Source organism: Eleutherodactylus coqui, chromosome 3, assembly GCF_035609145.1.
Source record: "Eleutherodactylus coqui strain aEleCoq1 chromosome 3, aEleCoq1.hap1, whole genome shotgun sequence".
In the NCBI taxonomy this organism is placed as follows: domain Eukaryota; kingdom Metazoa; phylum Chordata; class Amphibia; order Anura; family Eleutherodactylidae; genus Eleutherodactylus; species Eleutherodactylus coqui.
In genome coordinates, this window is record NC_089839.1 from 36105094 (window position 1) to 36124538 (window position 19445).

General features: G+C 45.7%; 1 protein-coding gene across 1 annotated transcript; it reads right to left on the minus strand.

Annotated features, from left to right (window-relative positions):
• Positions 1–9397: 9397 nt before the first annotated feature.
• Positions 9398–10321, minus strand: LOC136620123 (protein maestro-like). The gene has a single exon (XM_066594842.1). The coding sequence runs from the start codon at positions 10319–10321 to the stop codon at positions 9398–9400; it is 924 nt and encodes a 307-aa protein (XP_066450939.1).
• Between the last annotated feature and the right edge of the window lie 9124 nt (positions 10322–19445).

The following is a 19445-nucleotide window of genomic DNA, read 5'->3' on the forward strand; positions in this document are numbered from 1 at the left end:
GAGAGGTAAGCCTGCGATGGGGAGGGAGAGAACATGGGTAATGGCCTGGTGAGCTCGGCGCATTTGTGCCGGCCTCACCAGGCCTTATGAACGGGTGCACAAATATTTCATTTGTGCGCCCGTTCACCAGGTTCTCCTCTCTCAACATAGCGTATATCGGCCGTCCGTGAAAACGGCGGGCGATATGCTCTCGTGGGAATAAAGCCTCAGCGCAAGGCTCTCTTAGGTAGTCTAAGAGCCAGGCGGAGCTAGGACATGGACTGGGTTAACAGGATCTGGGAACAAGGCAACAGGTATGCCAGGGAACTGTCCAAAGAGCTGATAAGAAGGACTACTGCTTGGAGTACAGGGGTTCCTTGTTCGGTTCCAAGTTTGACACAGTGTCAGCGGCCTCAGTCATTGTTCAAAGTCACCAGTCCAGCCACTACTAAATATTTGCAGGCGTCAAACAGCAGTAATTTTCTGCAAACTACAAAGTTAGCTGCTAAGTTAAAAATAACTACACTAAAATGTGACCCTTCCCCCCCAAAATTAAAAAGGAAACATAAAGAAAGCAATGGTTAAGGGGGCATGTGGGTGGTGGTGGAAGAGGGCGGCCAAGTTGGCAGTTCAAGTAGCTCCCACTGAAGAATCAGCTCCACATTGAAGTGAGGCAAGGCAAGTCCATTGCCATTACTTAGAATGGCATGCTTTATATCTGCAGCACGCAGAACAGCTCGTAGATTGGATGACACAGCATGCCTCAAGTACTACTACCTCCTCTTCCTCCCAGTGGCAGGCACACAGCAGTCAGTCTCACCAGTCAGCTATGAGCATTACCCCTCTACCCCCATGCCAAATCACCCGCATCCTTCAAAGCAGTCCACATGGATTAGTCTGAGGAGATGTTTGATCATTCAGTATCATGGGTGTCAACCAGGCAGTCCAAACATCCAGACAATCAAACAACCAGATGGACAAAATCAAGACATTGATGCTCTGATGACCAACCCTTTTTATCCTCCAAAGAGGTAGATCAGGGTGGGTAAGTGCAAGCAGTTAGCCCTTAACAGGCAATGTGTATTCAGGGGGATGTGGAAATGGAGGTGCCAGCTCACGATGCCTATTGTAACACAGAGCCCACTTAAGAAGAGGAGGACGATGAAGAGGCAGGCGAGGTGGAAGAGGATGAAGTATTTGATCTAACATGGAGAGGCAGGGAGAGTCATCAAAGCAGTTGGCAAGGGGAGGAGGAAGAGGCTAACGTTGGAAGCAGTACCTTGCCAAGGCAGCGAGTAGGGTGTTGTAGAAAGCAATGTTCCTTCCATCTATCACTAACCCCAGCTATTTTATGTGGCTGGTGGGAGCAGCCAAAGGACACTCTTAGGGCCTCACCCTGAGAAAAGTGGGCCATCACCCTTAGACACTTTGAGGCATATGATTGCTTTCATGCTGCAGTGCTTGCAGAAGGACCATCACATAGCCCACATTAAAATATCAGATCAATACTGGGTGGCCACCCTCTTCGATCCCTGCTGCAAGGCCAAAATGGCAAATCTCATGCCGGCAGTGGAGAGGGACTTCAAAATGCAGCCCTTGAGCACAGCATTTCCCCATGGCCGGGGGGATGCATCTGCAATGGATTGCAGCTCTGTGGATCATGGTGGACGAGCAGGAAGCCGGCTACTTCTCATCATCCAGTCCTGTCAGTATCAGGAAGTATAATAGCAGCGGGGGTGCTTCCACTTTCTATCCTGTTCACTGATGACAATGTCCAACCTGCTGCTCTGGGGGCCAGACAATCATCAGTTGAGAAGAGTGGAGACAACCCCTTTAAGTTGTGCGTGAATGTCAGGATGAGGAACATTAAGTTTGCATTCTATGTAAAACAATGCTTTGCTATCCCAGATTATTGAAGATGGACCAACTGACTAGCTCGTGAATGCAGTCTTGTAAAGTTAATTAGTATGCTGGTCAGGTAAACCTTTAACAAGCGAGTGAAGGATTTTGGGGGGTTTTCAGTAGTTGCTATGATGCAATATATAGAAATCTATTTGCATGCAGATCGTCTTTAATGTCTAGTTTCTCAATTTGCTGTAATAACTCTGAATATTCATGTGAAAACCATGTATATAGGAAATATCTCTTATGCCCAGCAAAACAAGATATGAACAAGGTCAGGGAGGGCACATCCGTGTTGTAGTTTATTCAAGCATGTCCAACTTCTGTAAACAGCGAAATTCACATCTGACAGTCATCAGGTGATTGGCAAATATTTTCTTTATTTTCTTTTTACTTCTGGGTTTTCACTTTTTAGCTCAAAACAAAGATTTATTACTAAGAACAGTGACCACTTATAGGCCATGGTCACACAGGGCGGATTCCCGACGGAAATGTCGCGGTTTGGCCGCAGCGAAAAACCGCAACATTTCCGCCGGGAGAACTGCCGCGGCGGCTTTGAAGCGGCCCGGCCGCTCGCTCTTCCGCTGTGGCCGGCGCTCCCATAGAGGAGACATGCTGCGGTCTCGTGTGGACAAGATTTCTGAGAAATCTCGTCCACTTGGCTGTCTAATCCCGGGATTAGCGGCCGCATGCAGATTTGCCGCTGCGAAATTCCGCACAGAGTTTCCGCGGCAAATCCGCCCTGTGTGAACCCAGCCATATAGTGCCAATAATACAAGATAATCATACTGGATTACTGCTAGTAAGACACCTCCAAGCTGAAGGATTGTCTTCCTGGTTTTCCAATGCCACCAGTGTTGTTATACTGCTGTCGCGGGTGGCGATATTGCGGCGCAGATGCAGGGTACAATGAGGCAGAAGTAGTTGCAACAGATGTCAAAATAAAAAACTAGACTGAGTGAGATATTGACTGTGAAACTCAGCCCAATATCGCAACTCGCCAACATGCAAAGTCCTCTTGGATGCGAGGCGTTTTTGTGTTAAAACCGCCTCGCATCACTTTAGGGAAGTAGCGATCCTCCACTGTGGCTAAAAGTGGATAAAAGGATCACGGAGTGTTTCTTATTGTTTTCAATGGCAAACCTCGCATTGCATCGCATTGCACTTACGTGAACCTCGCATCCCGAGCAATGCTTTGCCGACCCCGTTCAAAACAATGATTGATGCTAGGCCTTCCGAGGCAACATCCAAAGATAGGACATGCCGCGATTTTTTCCAAAATTGCTGATATTTGTGTGAGGTTTGTGCATCTCGCAACACAGAAATCTAGCGGGATTTTATCGGCCGCGTGAAAGCGGCCTTACTGTAGAATCGCCTCACGCTAGCTATGGCTGACTAAGGGTGGTTTCACACCTGTATCAGCGGTTCTCCTTTCCTACTCCATTTGGCGAGCAGGAAAGGGGAATCCCTGTGACCAAACCAACAGCGCCTAACCGATGGCATTGACTATAATGAGGCCTGTGCCCTTTCCGCTCAGATGCCCAACTTCCGCTTAGATGTCCAACCCCGCATGCAATGCTTTTTCTTCCGGTATTCCGATGTAGGATCTGCAGCTAAACCTCTGGCCAGATCCAATGATGCCTCCCCAGCACCTACTGCTCGCAGCACTCTTAGCAGCATCTCAGCTTGTTTCAGCAGTCCCTGCGCTCTCCCACACACTTTGACACTGTAAGGGGCTAACCCTCCAAAAATTCCTAAAGGTCACTATGAGCCCTGCAGGGACTGTAACTACATCACAGGCAGAGAGGCAGAGCAAGAAGTGTTGCTGAGTATAAAGAGGGTGGTTACTAGCTGGAAGCACTGCCTTAGGAAACACTGAAGGGACGTTGGAGTCTGCAGAGAACCTACTAAGTGGACTACAAGAAAGGCAAGTCTGTAAGTGCACCAACAAAAGACTTTTGCAGCACTGGACAGAACTACAGCAGATCATCCACAGAGGATATCCGGGTAGTGGCGATTTTCTTTGCAAGTGACAAACTGTAAGTGAGATCGACCCCAGTGCAAGTAGTAAGTTTGTACACTAGTAGAGGCTAAATCAGACACAATAAGCATGTTGCATAGGGAGACAAAGCAGCACTCATTCAACCTAACGACTGTGCTCATAGATAATGGACTCAAACTAAACTATATACTAATGCAACTTCTTGGGAAAAGAGGTACTGTGGTTTATTATTCATTGTTTTTGGTTATAATGCACATATAGTGTGAATATCTACTTCCAAAGAACTGTATCTTACATTATGTGAACTGTATGCTACTGTGACAAAAATATCTGTTCTAGAGTTTTACCTATAGTGTCTTCTGAGAATTGCTGTTATCCTAGAGTCTGCGTCACGTAGTGCTACGGTGTTTCCCCAAAAATAAGACAGTGTGTTATATAAATTTTTGCCCCAAAAGAGGATTTATTTTTGGGGAATGTCTTATTTTACTTACCCAGCAGATTCGGTTCAGGTCCTTTCTGCTGCTCTCCAGAACCCGGCACGGTTTCATCAGTCCTCAGCCGGCCACACAGGATCACTTCCTGGTTATGGGATTCATCAATCCCGCCTCCATGAAGTGATGGCTGTGATTGGTTCAATCTTGTAGACAGAACTGCATGTCAGTCAATGTCTCTAAAATACAAGCCGAGGAGTTACCGGAGTACATCAAGGATTTTGCTGACGTTTTTTCTAAAGCGGGAGCAGATAGATTACCACCTCATAGCCAGGGGATTGCATTATTCACCTCATTCCAGGTTGCAAGCTACCCAAGACTCGCATGTATAATGTGTCGGGTCCAGAGAGGCAGGTTCTTAAGGAGTATATCCCAGACAATTTGAGAAAAAGACAAATACGCCCATCCAATTCGCCAATAGCTGTCGGTTTCTTTTCTGTTAAGAAGAAAGAAGGGGGTCTGCGACCATGTCAGGGAACTCAACAAGATCACTAATCGCAATCCTTATCTGTTACCGCTCATTACTGATTTGTTTACCCAGTTAATGGGTGCCCACTGGTTTTCCAAGCTGGACTTGCGGGGGGCATACAACTTAATATGGGTCAGAGAGGGGGATAAATGGATGACAGCTTTCAATACTCCTGAAGGTCATTTTGAAAATCTTGTGATGCGATTCGGTTTGACCAATTCCCCCGCAGTATTTCAGTGTTTCATATATGAAGTTCTTCAGAAGTTCATCGGACAGTTTGTGTTGGTTTATTTGGACGACATCCTTATTTTCTCCACTGATTACGATGGTCATATTGTGCAAGCTCTCCGTGAAGACCACCTATTTGCCAAGAGAGAGAAGTGTACTTTCACAGTACAGGAGATTTCTTTCCTAGGGCATATTATAACCCCAGAGGGATTTAAGATGGATCGGGGAAGATCCAAGCTGTTCTGCACTGGGTTCAATCTAAGAATTTGAAGGCCCTGCAAAGATTCTTGGGGTTACGAATTACTATCGTAAGTTTATTCGCTGGTTTTCGGAGAGGGTCAAACCTTTGACCGATATTACGAAAAAAGGGTCTTTTACTTCTGAACGGTCGCCAAAAGCAATTCATGTATTTGAGACTTTGAAGAAGTGTTTTGAATCTGCCCCCATTCTTGTATAGCCAGATGAGGAGCAGATCCATAAGGCACAAGATTTGGCACCGGCTGGCTTGCCTAAAGACAAACTTTTTGTTCTGCTAAATTTGAGGTTTCAAGCACTTTCGAAGATGCATAGCTCTGTTCTGGCAGGTCATCCTGGCATCCATAATACACGTAAGTTAATAAATCAAGCTTTTTGGTGGCCGTCTTTAAGACGTGATGTTTTTTGTTTTGTGTCGGCATGCAAGGTCTGTGCTAGAGCCAAATTGCCTCGGCATCTCCCTGCCAGGACGTTGTTGCCTCTACCAGTGCCGGAGAGACCCTGGACTGATCTGTCCATGGATTTTATTATGGACTTGCCTTCCTTTTGAGGGAAACACAGTTATCTGGGTGGTGGTTGATCGTTTCAGTAGCATGTGTCATTTTGTGGCTCTGCCCGACTTACCTAACGCTTAGAAATTGGCTAAGTTCTTCATAGCTTATGTTATTAGGTTACACGGGGTACCATCTAACATTGTCTCTGATTGAGGGGTGCAGTTTGTATCTGGGTTCTGGCGTTTTGTGTGTCACCAGTTAGGCATACAACTGTCCTTTTTGTCCACTTACCATCTTGAGATCTTTAGATCTTAGATCTCCTTTCTTTTGCAATTATGGGTTCCATCTGTGCGAAATATCAAGAGATCGGTCAAAAACTACAAGAGGGTGACGGATAACAATAGGTCAGAGGGGGCTAGCTTTCAGGTGGGTAACTTGGTCTGCTTGTCCACAAGGAATGTCGAGTTTGGCCACAAGGTTTATTGGTCCTTTTAAGATTACTGAGAGCATTAACCCAGTGTCCTTCAGATTGGAGATTCCCAGATCACTAAAAATCACCGATGTGTTCCATAAGTCGTTACTTAAAGGGGTTGTCCCGCTGCCCAAAGTGAATTTTTTTTAGCATTAAAGCCCTGTAAAGTGAAAGCCTCATACAATGCAGCATTACATATAAAACCATATTCTGCTAACCTTTTCATTCCTTAGCTTCTCCTTGTACAGCTGACCTATACAAACTTTCAAAGATGGCGCCGCCCAGGTAGTTCCCATAATGCACTACTCTCTCTCCCCCTCAGCGTGCGCGCTCCCGATGATGCCGGTCACATGACTGGAAGACCAACGAGAGGTGCATGCTGAAAGAGAGCATTGCGATCTCCTGCTACTGATCTGACCGCTGTAGCCAGAGATTCATTCATCTCATCCATCCATCATCAATATTCACCGCAGAGAATGGAACGATGGCATCACAAGTGACAAGAAGATAGCAGGTAACCTCCTACACTTTCCCTGTGACCTTCCCCAGTAGTAACGTGGACGGGTCCCGAGCTGCCCCCAGGAGATGGTAGAGCCACTGTGACAAGGCCCTTATCTACCCCGCCATCTCCTTGGCTGTGGGCCCCCGCTCCTCGGACGCTACATTAGGCCTTATTCACACAAGAGTTATTTTGTGGCTAAGTTAGCAATGCAATAAAATAGCGACCATCAGAACCAATGGTTTCCTACGTATTCATTCAAACTAACGATTGTTGGCACGCAAAATTTATCACATAAGTGCGTGATTTCAGTAACTGAAATTCCCATACTGCCGAAAAATATAGGTCTTGCCCTATCTTTGGACTTATCTATGGAACTCCTATGGGAGTCTATGGGAGCCATCAGAAAACGGGAGGGGAAGAGAGTCTAGTAGTGGCGACCACTGCTAAATACTGACAGGTGCCTCTAGTGAGGCATTTAAAAGTGATTACTAGTAGTTCTGCCGACTGAAGGATTTCAGGGCTGCGGCGCAATTTCCCTGCAGCCAGCTGTGTGAATGGATGTAAAAATCACGAAAAATAGCCGGGACTTGGTCGCGGCTAGTCTTTGTTCATGCAATATTTGGTAGAGATGGTCGTGATTTTATTGCGCAGCTAACGTAGCTATATAAATAACGCTGGTATGAAGGAAGCCTTACTGTGCAAAAGTTTTAGTCAGATGTCGGAAAAATGCTGCAAAGAGAGAATGCTTTTAAAAATAGAAGTGTTAGGGCTAAATCTTATTTTGCGCGCAAACTGCGTAAAGAATAGAACCCATTGTTTTCAATGTGTTCATTCACACTTTCGCATGCACCAAAAAAACATGTCATGCTCTATTTTTGTGCACATTTACGCACCTAAAGCACCATAGAAATCTATGGGGGTGCGGAAATACGCACCTGATCCTCATGAAATTGCACAATAAACTGTGGAACTTCACAGGAAATCGATAATCTTTTCTATCACCAGTGTGACCCGTGCTGATGTGATCGGTCCCCGGCTGCGCAGAAAGTACATTAACAGCCCAGATATGCTTGTGAAAAATCTGGGAAAAAAAACAGTATTCAGTGTGACCGCCCTTTGCTAACAAAACTACATCAGTTCTTCTAGGTACACTCGCACACAGTTTTTGAAGCAGCTCAGCAGGGATGTTGTTCTCAACATCTTGGAGAACTAAGCACAGATCTGCTGTGGATGTCGGCTCGCTCAAATCCTTCTGTCTCTTTCTGTAACCCCAGACAAATTGGATGATGTTGAGATCAGGACTCTGTGGGTCCATATCAGCACTTCCAGGACTTCTTGTTCTTCTTTACACTGAAGATAGCTCTTAATGACTTTGGCTTTAAATCGGGGATTGTTGTACTGATGCAGAATAATTTTGGAGCTAATCGGACGCCTCCTAAATTCTTAATTTGCAGCATTTTTTTCCACATCCGCCTAAAACATTTATACACTATTGTACCTGTTTACAATGATTGTGGCTGAAATCCCGGAGCTGAAGAATTAGTAGGAGAGGTATATAGTATATGTGTCACATATCTCCCCTGTATATGGATAGCAGGCGGTTTTACTGCATACAGGGAAATGTGGCCGCACTGCAAACATTGGGCTTATTTCTGGACTATTCATGGAGGATGGAAGTTACACTGTATCTGGGAGGTCAGTGACTATCACTGTATATAAGTGCTGTGGCGCTCACATTATTTGCACCCTGTAGCTAACACAATCAGGGGGGTTTCAGATGGAGCATAGTGGGGCATGAATGGTTTTTTAAATTTTTTTTACCTCTGGCCATTAAAACTGGCCACAGCGCAGGGGTTTGAAAGAAAATGCAGGAAGATAGACACTATGTAGTATTAACTACATGCGGGAAGATAGGGCAAGGCCTGTCTTTTCTTGGGCGTAGTATTCACGCTCAAGGATAGAGCTAGTGAAAGTGAAAACATTGAAATCAATGGTTATGCTGCTGTGGTGTTACCGGCTACATAACAGGATTAAAATATGTTCGTCTGTTTAAGCCTTTAGGGAGGGGAAAAACACCTAGAAATGCAGGACACAGAAATAGACATTGCAGGTAGAGATGAGCGAACCTACTCGGCCACGCCCTTTTTTTCGCCCGAGCGCCGCGATTTTCGAGTACTTCCATACTTGGGTGAAAAGATTCGGGGGGCGCCGTGGGTGAGTGGGGGGTTGCAGCGGGGAGTGGGGGGGAGAGAGTTAGAGAGAGAGAGAGCTCCCCCCTGTTCCCCGCTGCTACCCCCCGCTCCGCCACGCCTCCCCCCGCCCCCCGAATCATTTCACCCGAGTACGGAAGTACTCGAAAATCGCGGTGCTCGATCGAGTAATTACTCAAAACGAGTAGGTTCGCTCATCTCTAATTGCAGGTTACTCTTTCTGAAGATCGGGAAACCCTCCGAGGTTCTGTCTGGTTGCTTCTGTATTTCCTATTTACCATAATGGTTATTGACTGCAAATGTGGACAAGAGGCATGAAATATAATGTGTGGACCTTGTCTGGAAATAAAGGCTGCTCCTTGGGTAGATACATAAAAAGACTCAAATAGACGGCTATAGAATATACATTGACCTCTTTATTAACTTCATCGTCACCAGAAAGGCCGATTCTTCTTGCCCCAACTGCTCATATAGTTTAGAGATGTTTCTCCTATCGTCATTCAGCAGTTGTTCTGCATTCTGGCATCTGATGTGGGGCAGTGAGTGCAGCAGGGCAGCGACTGCGGAAGCTTTAAGTTGCGGATCTTTGCTGTGCAGCTTTACCAGCAATTCAGGCAGGAATTCCTTCACATATTTCTTAAAGCCACCGCACATTTTTTGAACGTAGTTTTGAGCAAGATCTGCAAACAGCTCAAAATATCCTGCCTGGATTAGTGGATGCGGGTGGTCGACATAATTTGTGCAGCAAGACGCAATCCTATCAAATATGCTGCCGAGTGTGGACCGTCTCAGCAGCCGGAAATATTTTGACACTGCCTTCAGTATCTGGATGGAAACTTCTAGTTGGACACGACCACAAAGTCTCCTAAGATAGCTGTCAATTATTATGTCCTTCAGTATTTCCACCTCTCTAGGTGCCCCTTTGGTGGCATTGCCTAGTGCCTTGATAGCAAAGTAGGCTTCTACATCATCGGTGCTGTGGATCTTCTCAGCCAATGCCCTGAGTATGTCCATTGTTGGGCTTTTCTCCAGGAGCTCAGCATGGTGGAAGAGCTTAGAGAAGAACATGACACCGATGATCCTGGTGGTTCTGGAAGGCGATGTTATTGCCTTGAGCAGATGATGGATGACCTTGCTTCTGTTTTCATCAGTGATGGTATCGTTGATGTAAATGGACATAGCAGTCGGACATTTTTCTATGTCCTGCAGGTCAAATAAAGCATTGTCTGGAACATTGCTCTCAAATGGTGGAGCAATGAGCATGTCCATCAATGCGACCAAGTCTATAAAGACTTTATCTTTATTGCTGGAAGACATCTTCATAAGAATGAAGATGGAGGAAATCTGGAAAAGATAGAATGTGATATTATAGGAAATGCCCTATAAATGGAAAATTGGCAATAGGAATAATCATCTTGAGTTAGTTGGTGATCAGTTCATTATGGTGGGACGCCTCAAAATATACACACCACTGGAGTCAACTGCTAGGGGTTGCAAGGGTTGTAATTATGACTTGGCCCCTTAGTGAACAGGGGCCGGCAGGCCCCCGCCACATGCTGTTTCACCACCACAGGCTGCAGACTGGTGCTCAGGGAAAGGAGGGACTGTTACTTGGGAAGCCAGCAGCCAATTACAGGCTGCAGACTCCCCCAGGAGCACGCTCCTCCCTTCCACTGAGAGACTGCAATTGGGATTGGTCAATACACAGCCAGCTGCGTGATTGGTCCAGCCGGCGGTGCAGTCACAGTGTTGGGAGTTGAGGAGGAGAGCATAAGAGCAGTACATGCGGTACAACCAGGAATGTTATGATGTAAATACTTCTCCCTGTAAATAGTCATATGTGCCATGCTGGTATAACCGGGGATCTCATGGATATAATTGCACACTTTGCACATAATTAAAAATGCATCAAAAACCACATGTATTGTTTAAATCCACATATATCTTTTTAAATTGTTGTTCAAAAATGTAACAAAAAACATGAACTCGGCCAGAAGTGCAAAACGCTGCATTGATCACGCAGTGTTTTATTGCCGTGGAGCCGCCGGTGACCCGTCCTATCGCCGCATATGGTAACGAAATTGTACTGCACATGACAGCCTATCTTACGCCCGCTGTCATGCGCAGTCCACCTGTTTTGTTTTTTTCTTATATTTCCCACTCCGTTCCAATGTAATTGCATTAGGGCGGCATTGATTATGCGCCAATAGAGAACAATAGCAATACTCTGTAACAAATCCGCAAGCGGCAGAAGATCTGGGTACGTGCTGTCAGAAGGCAGACAAATACCAAGTCTGACCCAGGCAGTTGGGGCGGAATGTTTATAAATTCCGCAGCGTTGCGACATCATCACTTACATACTTACAGTTTCCGCAAGTAAAGGAGAGATCTCAGCATGCTCCATTTCTTTGCAGATTTCACGTGGGCGTCTTCCATTGAAGTCAATGGAAGCTGTCCAATCCGCGGCCCTTCCGCAATGTGATTGGTCCCATCCTCATCCCTCCCCCATCCCGCTCCTTGTCCATAGCATCAATGGGAGAAGGCGGGGCGGACCTGCGCTTGGCTCCACCCCCATTCTGCCCCCTCCCATTGCACAGAACGAGCACGGAGGAGGAAGACAGGTGAGTCTGCACGGTAGGAGGAGAACAGAGGGAGGGAGTTTAGCAGCCACATTGCTAAACTCCCTCCCACTTACGTCCCAAAACATAGTTCCAGAACTATGTTTTGGGTCCGACGTAAAAACGCCCCGCGCTATTTTGGCTTGGCAGGGCATTTTTACGTCTCACAAATACACCCATGTGATCTGATGCATTGGAATCCAATGCATCAGATGACAGTGCATATCGTCTGGACGTGAAAAGGCCGGCCGACATGCGCTCATGTGAAAGAAGCCTTAGGCTGTGGTCTGGTATAGGGGATTTTTAATAGCCTCTTGACTGGCAGGTATAGTAATCACTCAATGGCTACAAAGCCAAATGTATTCTGCTGGAGGACAACAACCGCAAACATTAAGCCAATGTCTGGATATTTCTGTGGGATGTTTGAGGGACTGGTATTGGATGTGAAGATTTAGTGTCCCAGTTCATACCAAAGGTGTTGGATGGGGTTGAGGCCAGGAGGGTTCTGTGCAGCCACCTGGGTTCCTGTATACTAAACTCATCACCATGTCTTTATGGGCCCCGCTGTGCGCACGGGCTTAAAGTTGGAAGCAGAAATTGTATAAAATGCCTTTGTATGCTACAAACATTAAATGGGTTTGAAAATAATGGGAGCCATGCCTGCAATTACAAGCAGCGGCCACTACACAGGGGTGGGGCAGCAGCTTCCACTACAACCTCTGTGTATTTGCGGTACTGTTAGTGGAGTGGGGCAGAGTATCGACAATAGGACCGCTTATTTCTAGTAAGAGGAAAGTGGGGCAGCACTCTCCACTCACCGATGCCCGACAGTCGTTCCAGCAATAATCATTTCTGTGCTCTTACATTGGATTTTTCCGACCCGCCTGCCTCCATTCACAGTAAACAGGCAGTTGTTCACAACTAAACAACTGCCTGTTTACACGGGCCGACATGTCGTTCAGTTTTATGCCTGCAGAGACTGATCGCTAATCATGTAAAATTGCGGCTCCACACACAGGCGTATGCTCAAAAACGCATGCATTAGCGCACCGTATTAGCGCCGTGAACATCGCACTTTTGCACACGTTTTTGCGCATTTTACTATACACATGGGAGCGGGACACATTCATGCCCCGATTTAAAAGCCTATTTAGCCTAATTAGTTCCAGATGTGTTCTTTCTCCTGTAAAATAATGCACAATGTCGCGAGTTTTGGGTACACCCCCACCCCCTTAGACGTCTATCAGGCCTTAGGTTTGCACTCAGATGGAGCATCTTTTTCGTGCATGCGTAAACACAGGGGGTGAGATGGGAATTTAACGCTTTGGTGATCAGGCTATTTTGTGCCTTAAAGACCATTGCAAGAGCCATAACTCATTGACATAATCGTATGAGGGCTTGTTTTTTGGTGGCACAAGTTGTATTTTTTAATCGCATTACTAGCATCAGCGCGGCATAATCCGTAAATCGCATCCGCAGTACAGAATATGAAGACTGCGGACAGGTACTCTGGTTCACCGGCCTGGCACACGGTCGGATTCCGCTGCGGGATCCCTTCTAGCCTTCTATCCGCTCCAATTACACAACATCTATCTATCAAGCGGCGGCATACCTAGGTTTGAAGGGCCATGCGGAGCACACTCACACACTATTACATCTGACTCTGTGAGTCTAGAAGAGGTTGCATTCTGCTGACCTCAGCTGTGTGTAGTTTGGCAGTGAACCATCTTCTAGGAACAACGCACTGCCTTCACTTTTCTCCATGCCGGGAGCTGATCCACTTATTTGGTATTTAAAATGACCGGGCTGCTGAAAGCTTGTCACCGGCATTGATAAGGGTTGGCTGAGCTTTAGAGGAGATGTGGATTGGCTCATGACAACAGCTAATAGGACTCTTCTTGATAACCACAGCAAGAATGAACAAGTCAATGGAGCCGTTATCCGCACAATGACATTTTCTTTTCGGCAATTTAGTACAATTGGGCGTGGAATCTTTCCAATTTCGTTGTTGATTAGTTAGAATTGAGATACGCTTGAAGACACCTGTCATATGTGACCGCTGGTTAATCCGAGCTACAACTGGATCAAGTATGGAATATCTGTAAGCGTAATAACAATGAAATATGGACGACGGAACATGTAACTGTCGAGAGACGTCGACGGACCCAAAGAAATATATCAAGTGCTTGTTTGAATCCAATCCTGTCCGTAAATCTAATTATACTGCCCATGCACAGAGCTGTAACACTGATGTGTGAACAGGTTTGTTTTATTGAATTAGGTCATATTAAACATACCAATCTATCAGTGTTATAGCACAGGAGGAGCGGGCCAGATTATAAATCAGTTTTGTGGAAAATATTCAACATAACGTGTAATTTAGTGATTTACACTACCGGTCAAAAGTTTTAGAACACCTCAATTTTTCCATTTATTTCTTACACCAACACAGTTCAAGTCCAGCAAAAATATGAAATGGTTCAAAGGTTCAAAAGGAAGTTAAAAAACATAAAAATATTATGAAAAGCTAACCTGAAACGCAACAGTAGTCTGAATTGGTGGTTTTAACCAAAGGTTTTTTTCAAGGAACACTTCAAGGACAGCACAGAAAGCAAATTGTGGTTTGAAATTGGATGCAAACTACAATTGTCTTAACTTTTGTAGATTACTCTTAAACCCTTTGATTCTATATAACCAGTGTTGGAGCAGACTGTATTACAACACCCTCTAGGGAAGGATTGGGATAGATGTGCTCTTCAGGATAGAGCATATTGCTATCATAATGGCAAGAAAAAGGTAATTAATAAAGAAGACATACGGACAATTATAACACTTAGAAGTGCAGGTTTGTTCTAAAGAGAAATTCCCAAGAAGGTCAAAGTGGCAGTCAGTACATTTTATATACCATCACTTGGAGACTGGAGGAAACTCACAGACGAGACGAAGAGGTCTGAAAGACCAAAGGCCACTACAAAATCAAATGACAAGTTTTTGGAAGTTAAAGGGGTTGTCTTGCGGCAGCAAGTGGGGTTATACACTTCTGTATGGCCATATTAATGCACTTTGTAATATACATCGTGCATTAAATATGAGCCATACAGAAGTTATTCACTTACCCCCTCCGGTGCTAGCGTCCCCGTCTCCATGGCTCCGTCTAATTCTGATGTCTTCTGGCGTTTTTAGACGCGCTTGCGCAGTCCGTGCTTCTGGCTGGTGAATGGGGCCGCTCGTGCCGGAGAGCTGGTCACCGCATCGTCATCGTAGCTCCGCCCCGTCACGTGTGCCGATTCCAGCCAATCAGGAGGCTGGAATCGGCAATGGACCGCACAGAGCCCATGGTGCACCATGGGAGAAGACCCGCGGTGCACCATGGGAGAAAACTGCGGTGCATCCCTGGGAAAGGACCGGCGGCCATCTTAGGGAGAAGATTTTTGTAACTTCATATTTCGTCAGATCGGTGAGTAGCAAGCGGTTTAAAAAACGCTTTAAATTGCTATTTTATGCCAGGGGCGTGACAGGGGGAATGGGGTAATTTAAAATTTTGATGTTTGCCTCGGGACAACCCCTTTAACAGTTTGCATGGTCAGCACCTCACAGCACAGATTAAGGGCTTATTCAGACGACCGTATATTGGCCGGGTATTCACGCCGGCTGATATACGGCGTCCCTCTCTGCAGGGAGAGGAGGCTGGAAGAGCCGGGAGCAGTGCATTGAGCTCCCACCCCCTCTCCGTCCCTCGGCACTATTTGCAATGGGAGGAGGTGGGTAGAGGCGGAGCTAAATTCCCCGACTTAGCTCCGACCCATCACGCCACCTCCCATTGCAAATAGTGCCTAGGGGAGGAGAGGGGGCGGGTGCTCAGTGCACTGCTCCCGACTCTTCCAGCCTCCTCCCCCTGCAGAGAGGGACACCATATATTGGCCGGTGTGAATGCGCGTCCGATATACGGTTGTCTGACTAAGCAGCAAAAAAATAAACAAGTTTTCATTTCAACTGTGAAGAAAAAAATTCTATCTGCAGGTTTGACAGGTAGTAAAAAAGATTACAAAATAAAAAAAGACTTGCCAAGTCATGCAACACCTCCAGTGGACTACTGAAGAGTGGAGGAAGGTCTAGTGGACTGATGAGTCAAAATTTGACATGTCTGTTGCATCTCTTAGGGTTTTTGTATGTCGTTGATTAGGTGACAGGATGGTTCCTGAGTGTGTGACACCAACTGTCAAACATGGAGGAGGAAGCGTGATGGTGTGGAACTCTTCTGCTGGATCTTTTGCACAGGGTGGATGGCACACTAGACAAAAAGCATTTTGAAATGCCATGCAATACCCTCTGGTGTTAATCCATTGTTTTTATACATCTCAACTTCTTATTTGTTCTACGCTTTCTTTTCAGTGGAAATTTGAGACATTAAACTGTGAAAATATTAATAAAAACTGGAAAAAGTCAGATGTTCTAGAACTTTTGACCAGTAGTGTAACTCTTTGGTTCCAGGTTTCATGAATCCAGTGGGTAGTCGTACTGGGTGATTGACAGCTCTCTGAATGCACTCTCATACAGTGAAGTCATTTATTGAGTAGGATCACCCACTGGACTCCCAGTGGCATAGGAAGTGGGGTGTGGCAGGTGCGGGCCGCCCCGGGTGCTATAACTGAGGAGGGGGGTGACAAAAAAGTTTCTGCATCGGGTACCATCTGATCTTGCTACACCACTGGCTGGTGGGACCCACTGACGGAGTATGAGAGGCTCGGGCATAGCAAGGCTTGAGAGGAGGAGACAGGCTGAACTAGGAGGGGATGAGCAGGTTGTCACAGCAGGCAGTCAGCGCCGCTTCTCCCCTGTCGCACAGTCTGAGGACCATGTGACCATCTGCGGCTGTGTCCTGCACATGAGCCTGCGCTATGGGGATGTGAGCCGCTGCATGTGCTGGAGGAGACATCATTGTTGGGGAGTGATGGTGGAACCATGGAAGCTGTCACTAAGTGGAGTCTGGCATAGCAGTGGACTGGATGAGAAGTCAGTGCGGCGGAGACGGGTGCGGAGTGTCAGACCGAAGGGGGAAGGAGGACAGAGTCGTGTAGAGAGGGCAATAATACTAGTGCGTGAGGGGCAACAATAGTGTGTGAGGGGGCAGTAATATTGTCTGGTGCAGTGGTGTGGGGGCAGAACTAGTGTATGGGGGGCAGTAATATTGTCAAGGAGCAGTAATAGTGTGAAGGGGCAGTAATAGTGTCAGGGGCAGCGATGAGGAGGCAGTAATAGTGTGAGGGGGAAGTCTAAGGGTTTTTGTCCCTTATAGTGTTAGGGGCAGCTGTGAGGGAGCAGTAATAGTATGAGAGGGCAGTAATAGTGTCAGGGGCAGTGATGAGGAGGCAGTAATAGTGTGAGGGGGCAATAATAGTGTCGGGGCAGCGGTGAGAGAGCAGTAATAGTGTAAGGGGGCAGTAATAGTGTCATTAGCAGTTAGTGTCGAGAGCATTAATAGTATCAGGGGCAGCGGTGAGGGGGCAGTAATAGTGTCAGGGGCAGCGATGAAGGGACAGTAATAGTGTCAGGGGCAGCGGTGAGGGGACAGTAATAGTGTCGGGAGCAGTAATAGTGTCAGGGGCAGCGGTGAGGGGGCATTAAAAGTGTTGGGAGCAGTAATAGTGTCAGGGGCAGCGGGGAGAGAGCAGTAATTGTGTCAGGGGCAGCGGTGAGGACTTCGAAAACCAGTGCTCAAAGACTATAAAAACTGCTGCTTCTGCAACCGTATAGCCATGTCGTCACCTTCTTGAGAGGTTTTTGGCACTGTATGGAACAACTTGTTCTGTCAGGTTGACTCTTCAGATAAGCTGGTTGATAAACATCCGCGATATTCTTGGACTATTTTGGTACTTTTCTCCAAATACTTGTGTTCTTCCGGCATTTCATCCACATAAATTATTAGGAGATCGCATAATTCTGCATTGCCTTGTTCAGAAAATAGGCCATTTTAATTGGATAAAAGGGGTTTCCTTACTGGGGCCTTCATCTAGTTACAAGAGCCAAGAAATTAATCTTGTATGTTTGACTTGCAGAATCCATTATGTTTCTCCAGCATTAAAGTCAAATGGGGAAAACTGCAATTTAAAAAAATCCCACCTTAGGCACGAAACCATTACAATAGCAATTAAATGGCATTTTAAAAAATGCAGCATGTGAATAGAAGATGATAATTTCCCATTCACTAACAATAACATCTGGCTGTGATATATGTTGTACAATACAAGTATCAACCAAAATCTGCAGTATATATCCATAAGGACATGTACCATGATGCAAGGTTTCTGCACTGTGTAATGCATTGTGCATGGTCCCCTAGGTATATCTACTGGTATGACCGGCCTTAGCTACATGCAACCCATGCGCTGGCCATCAGCTTGTAGTGGGGACACCAGCCATATGTAGGCTGGGAGTACTTGCCTCCCTTAGATCCGCCTGACCAGATGACCCTCCTCCACATGACAGGTTTTGGGACCTACATAAATCATCCTTCTCCTGGCTCTGGCTCCTCCCCTCTGATGTTCCAAAGGGCCACTGTCAGTCCATTGGTGCTCCCTCAACGCAAATACTCAGTTCTGCCACTGTAGATATGTTGTGGGCTTGTTTCTGGGGCTGTATTTATGTTATGATCTTGGTTCTGGTATAGTATCTATGTACTGAGGTTGGTTTGTGCTGTTTCTATATACTAAGCTATGTTCTGATGTTTATGTTATAAGCTTGGTTCTGGTGCGCTATATATATATATATATATATATATATATATACACTGAGGTTGGTTCTGGTGCCATATTTATGCTATGAGCTTGGTTCTGATGCTTTGTGAAGTAGTTTTTGTTCTGGTGCTGTGTTTATATTGAGCTTGGTTCTGGTGCTGTATTTATGTTATGAGCTTGGTTCTAGTATAGTATCTCTGTACTGAGGTTGGTTTGTGCTGCATCTACATACTAAGTTTGGTTCTGATGTTTGTTGGAAGCTTGTTTCTTGTGCTATACATATGTACTGAGGTTTGTTCTGGTGCTGTATTTATGTTATGAGCTTGGTTATGGCACTTTTTTATGATTAGTTTGATTCTGGTGATGTGTTTATATTGATCTTGGTTCTGGTGCTGTATTTATGTTATGAGCTTGGTTATGGCACTTTTTTATGATTAGTTTGATTCTGGTGATGTGTTTATATTGATCTTGGTTCTGGTGCTGTATTTATGTTATGAGCTTTGTCATGGTACTTTTTTATGCTATAGTTTGGTTCTTTTGATGTGTTTATATCGAGTTTGGTTCTGGTGGTGTGTTTATCTTGAGCTTGGTTCTGGTGCTGTATTTACGTTATGAGTTTGGTTCCGGTGCTGTTTTTATGTTATAAGCTTGGTTCTGGTACAGTATCTATTCACTGAGCTATTCTGGTGTGGGTATACTGCTATCTTGCCGCTTTCAGCACAAGTAGAATATAGGCAGACTTCCCAGTTGTACACTATATATTGTCTTTCTCTTATTCTGCATATGGTGTCATCTAACCCAAGGCCGGTCCTGTCTACTAGTATAATAATCTTGCTTCCTGTTAATAAAATAGCAGCTACTGTTTCCTAATCAGAATCCTCATGTGGCCCCTGGACCGTTTCTTATGTTTCCACACAGTTGCAGCATTAACTCTGACACCATATCCTTCTCAGCTCTCTAGATACTATTGTGTATAAGGGTGGTTTCACATCTGCGCCCGGGGTTCCACTTTCCTGCTCTGTTCGGGGACCTAGAAAGGGGAATCCCATCTCTGGATGGAACTGAACAGTTGTGGATGGACGTCAGTGA

Bases quoted from the DNA above. Each gene is read 5' to 3' on its own strand.
- LOC136620123 (XM_066594842.1), bottom strand. From the start codon at position 10,321: ATGTCTTCCAGCAATAAAGATAAAGTCTTTATAGACTTGGTCGCATTG.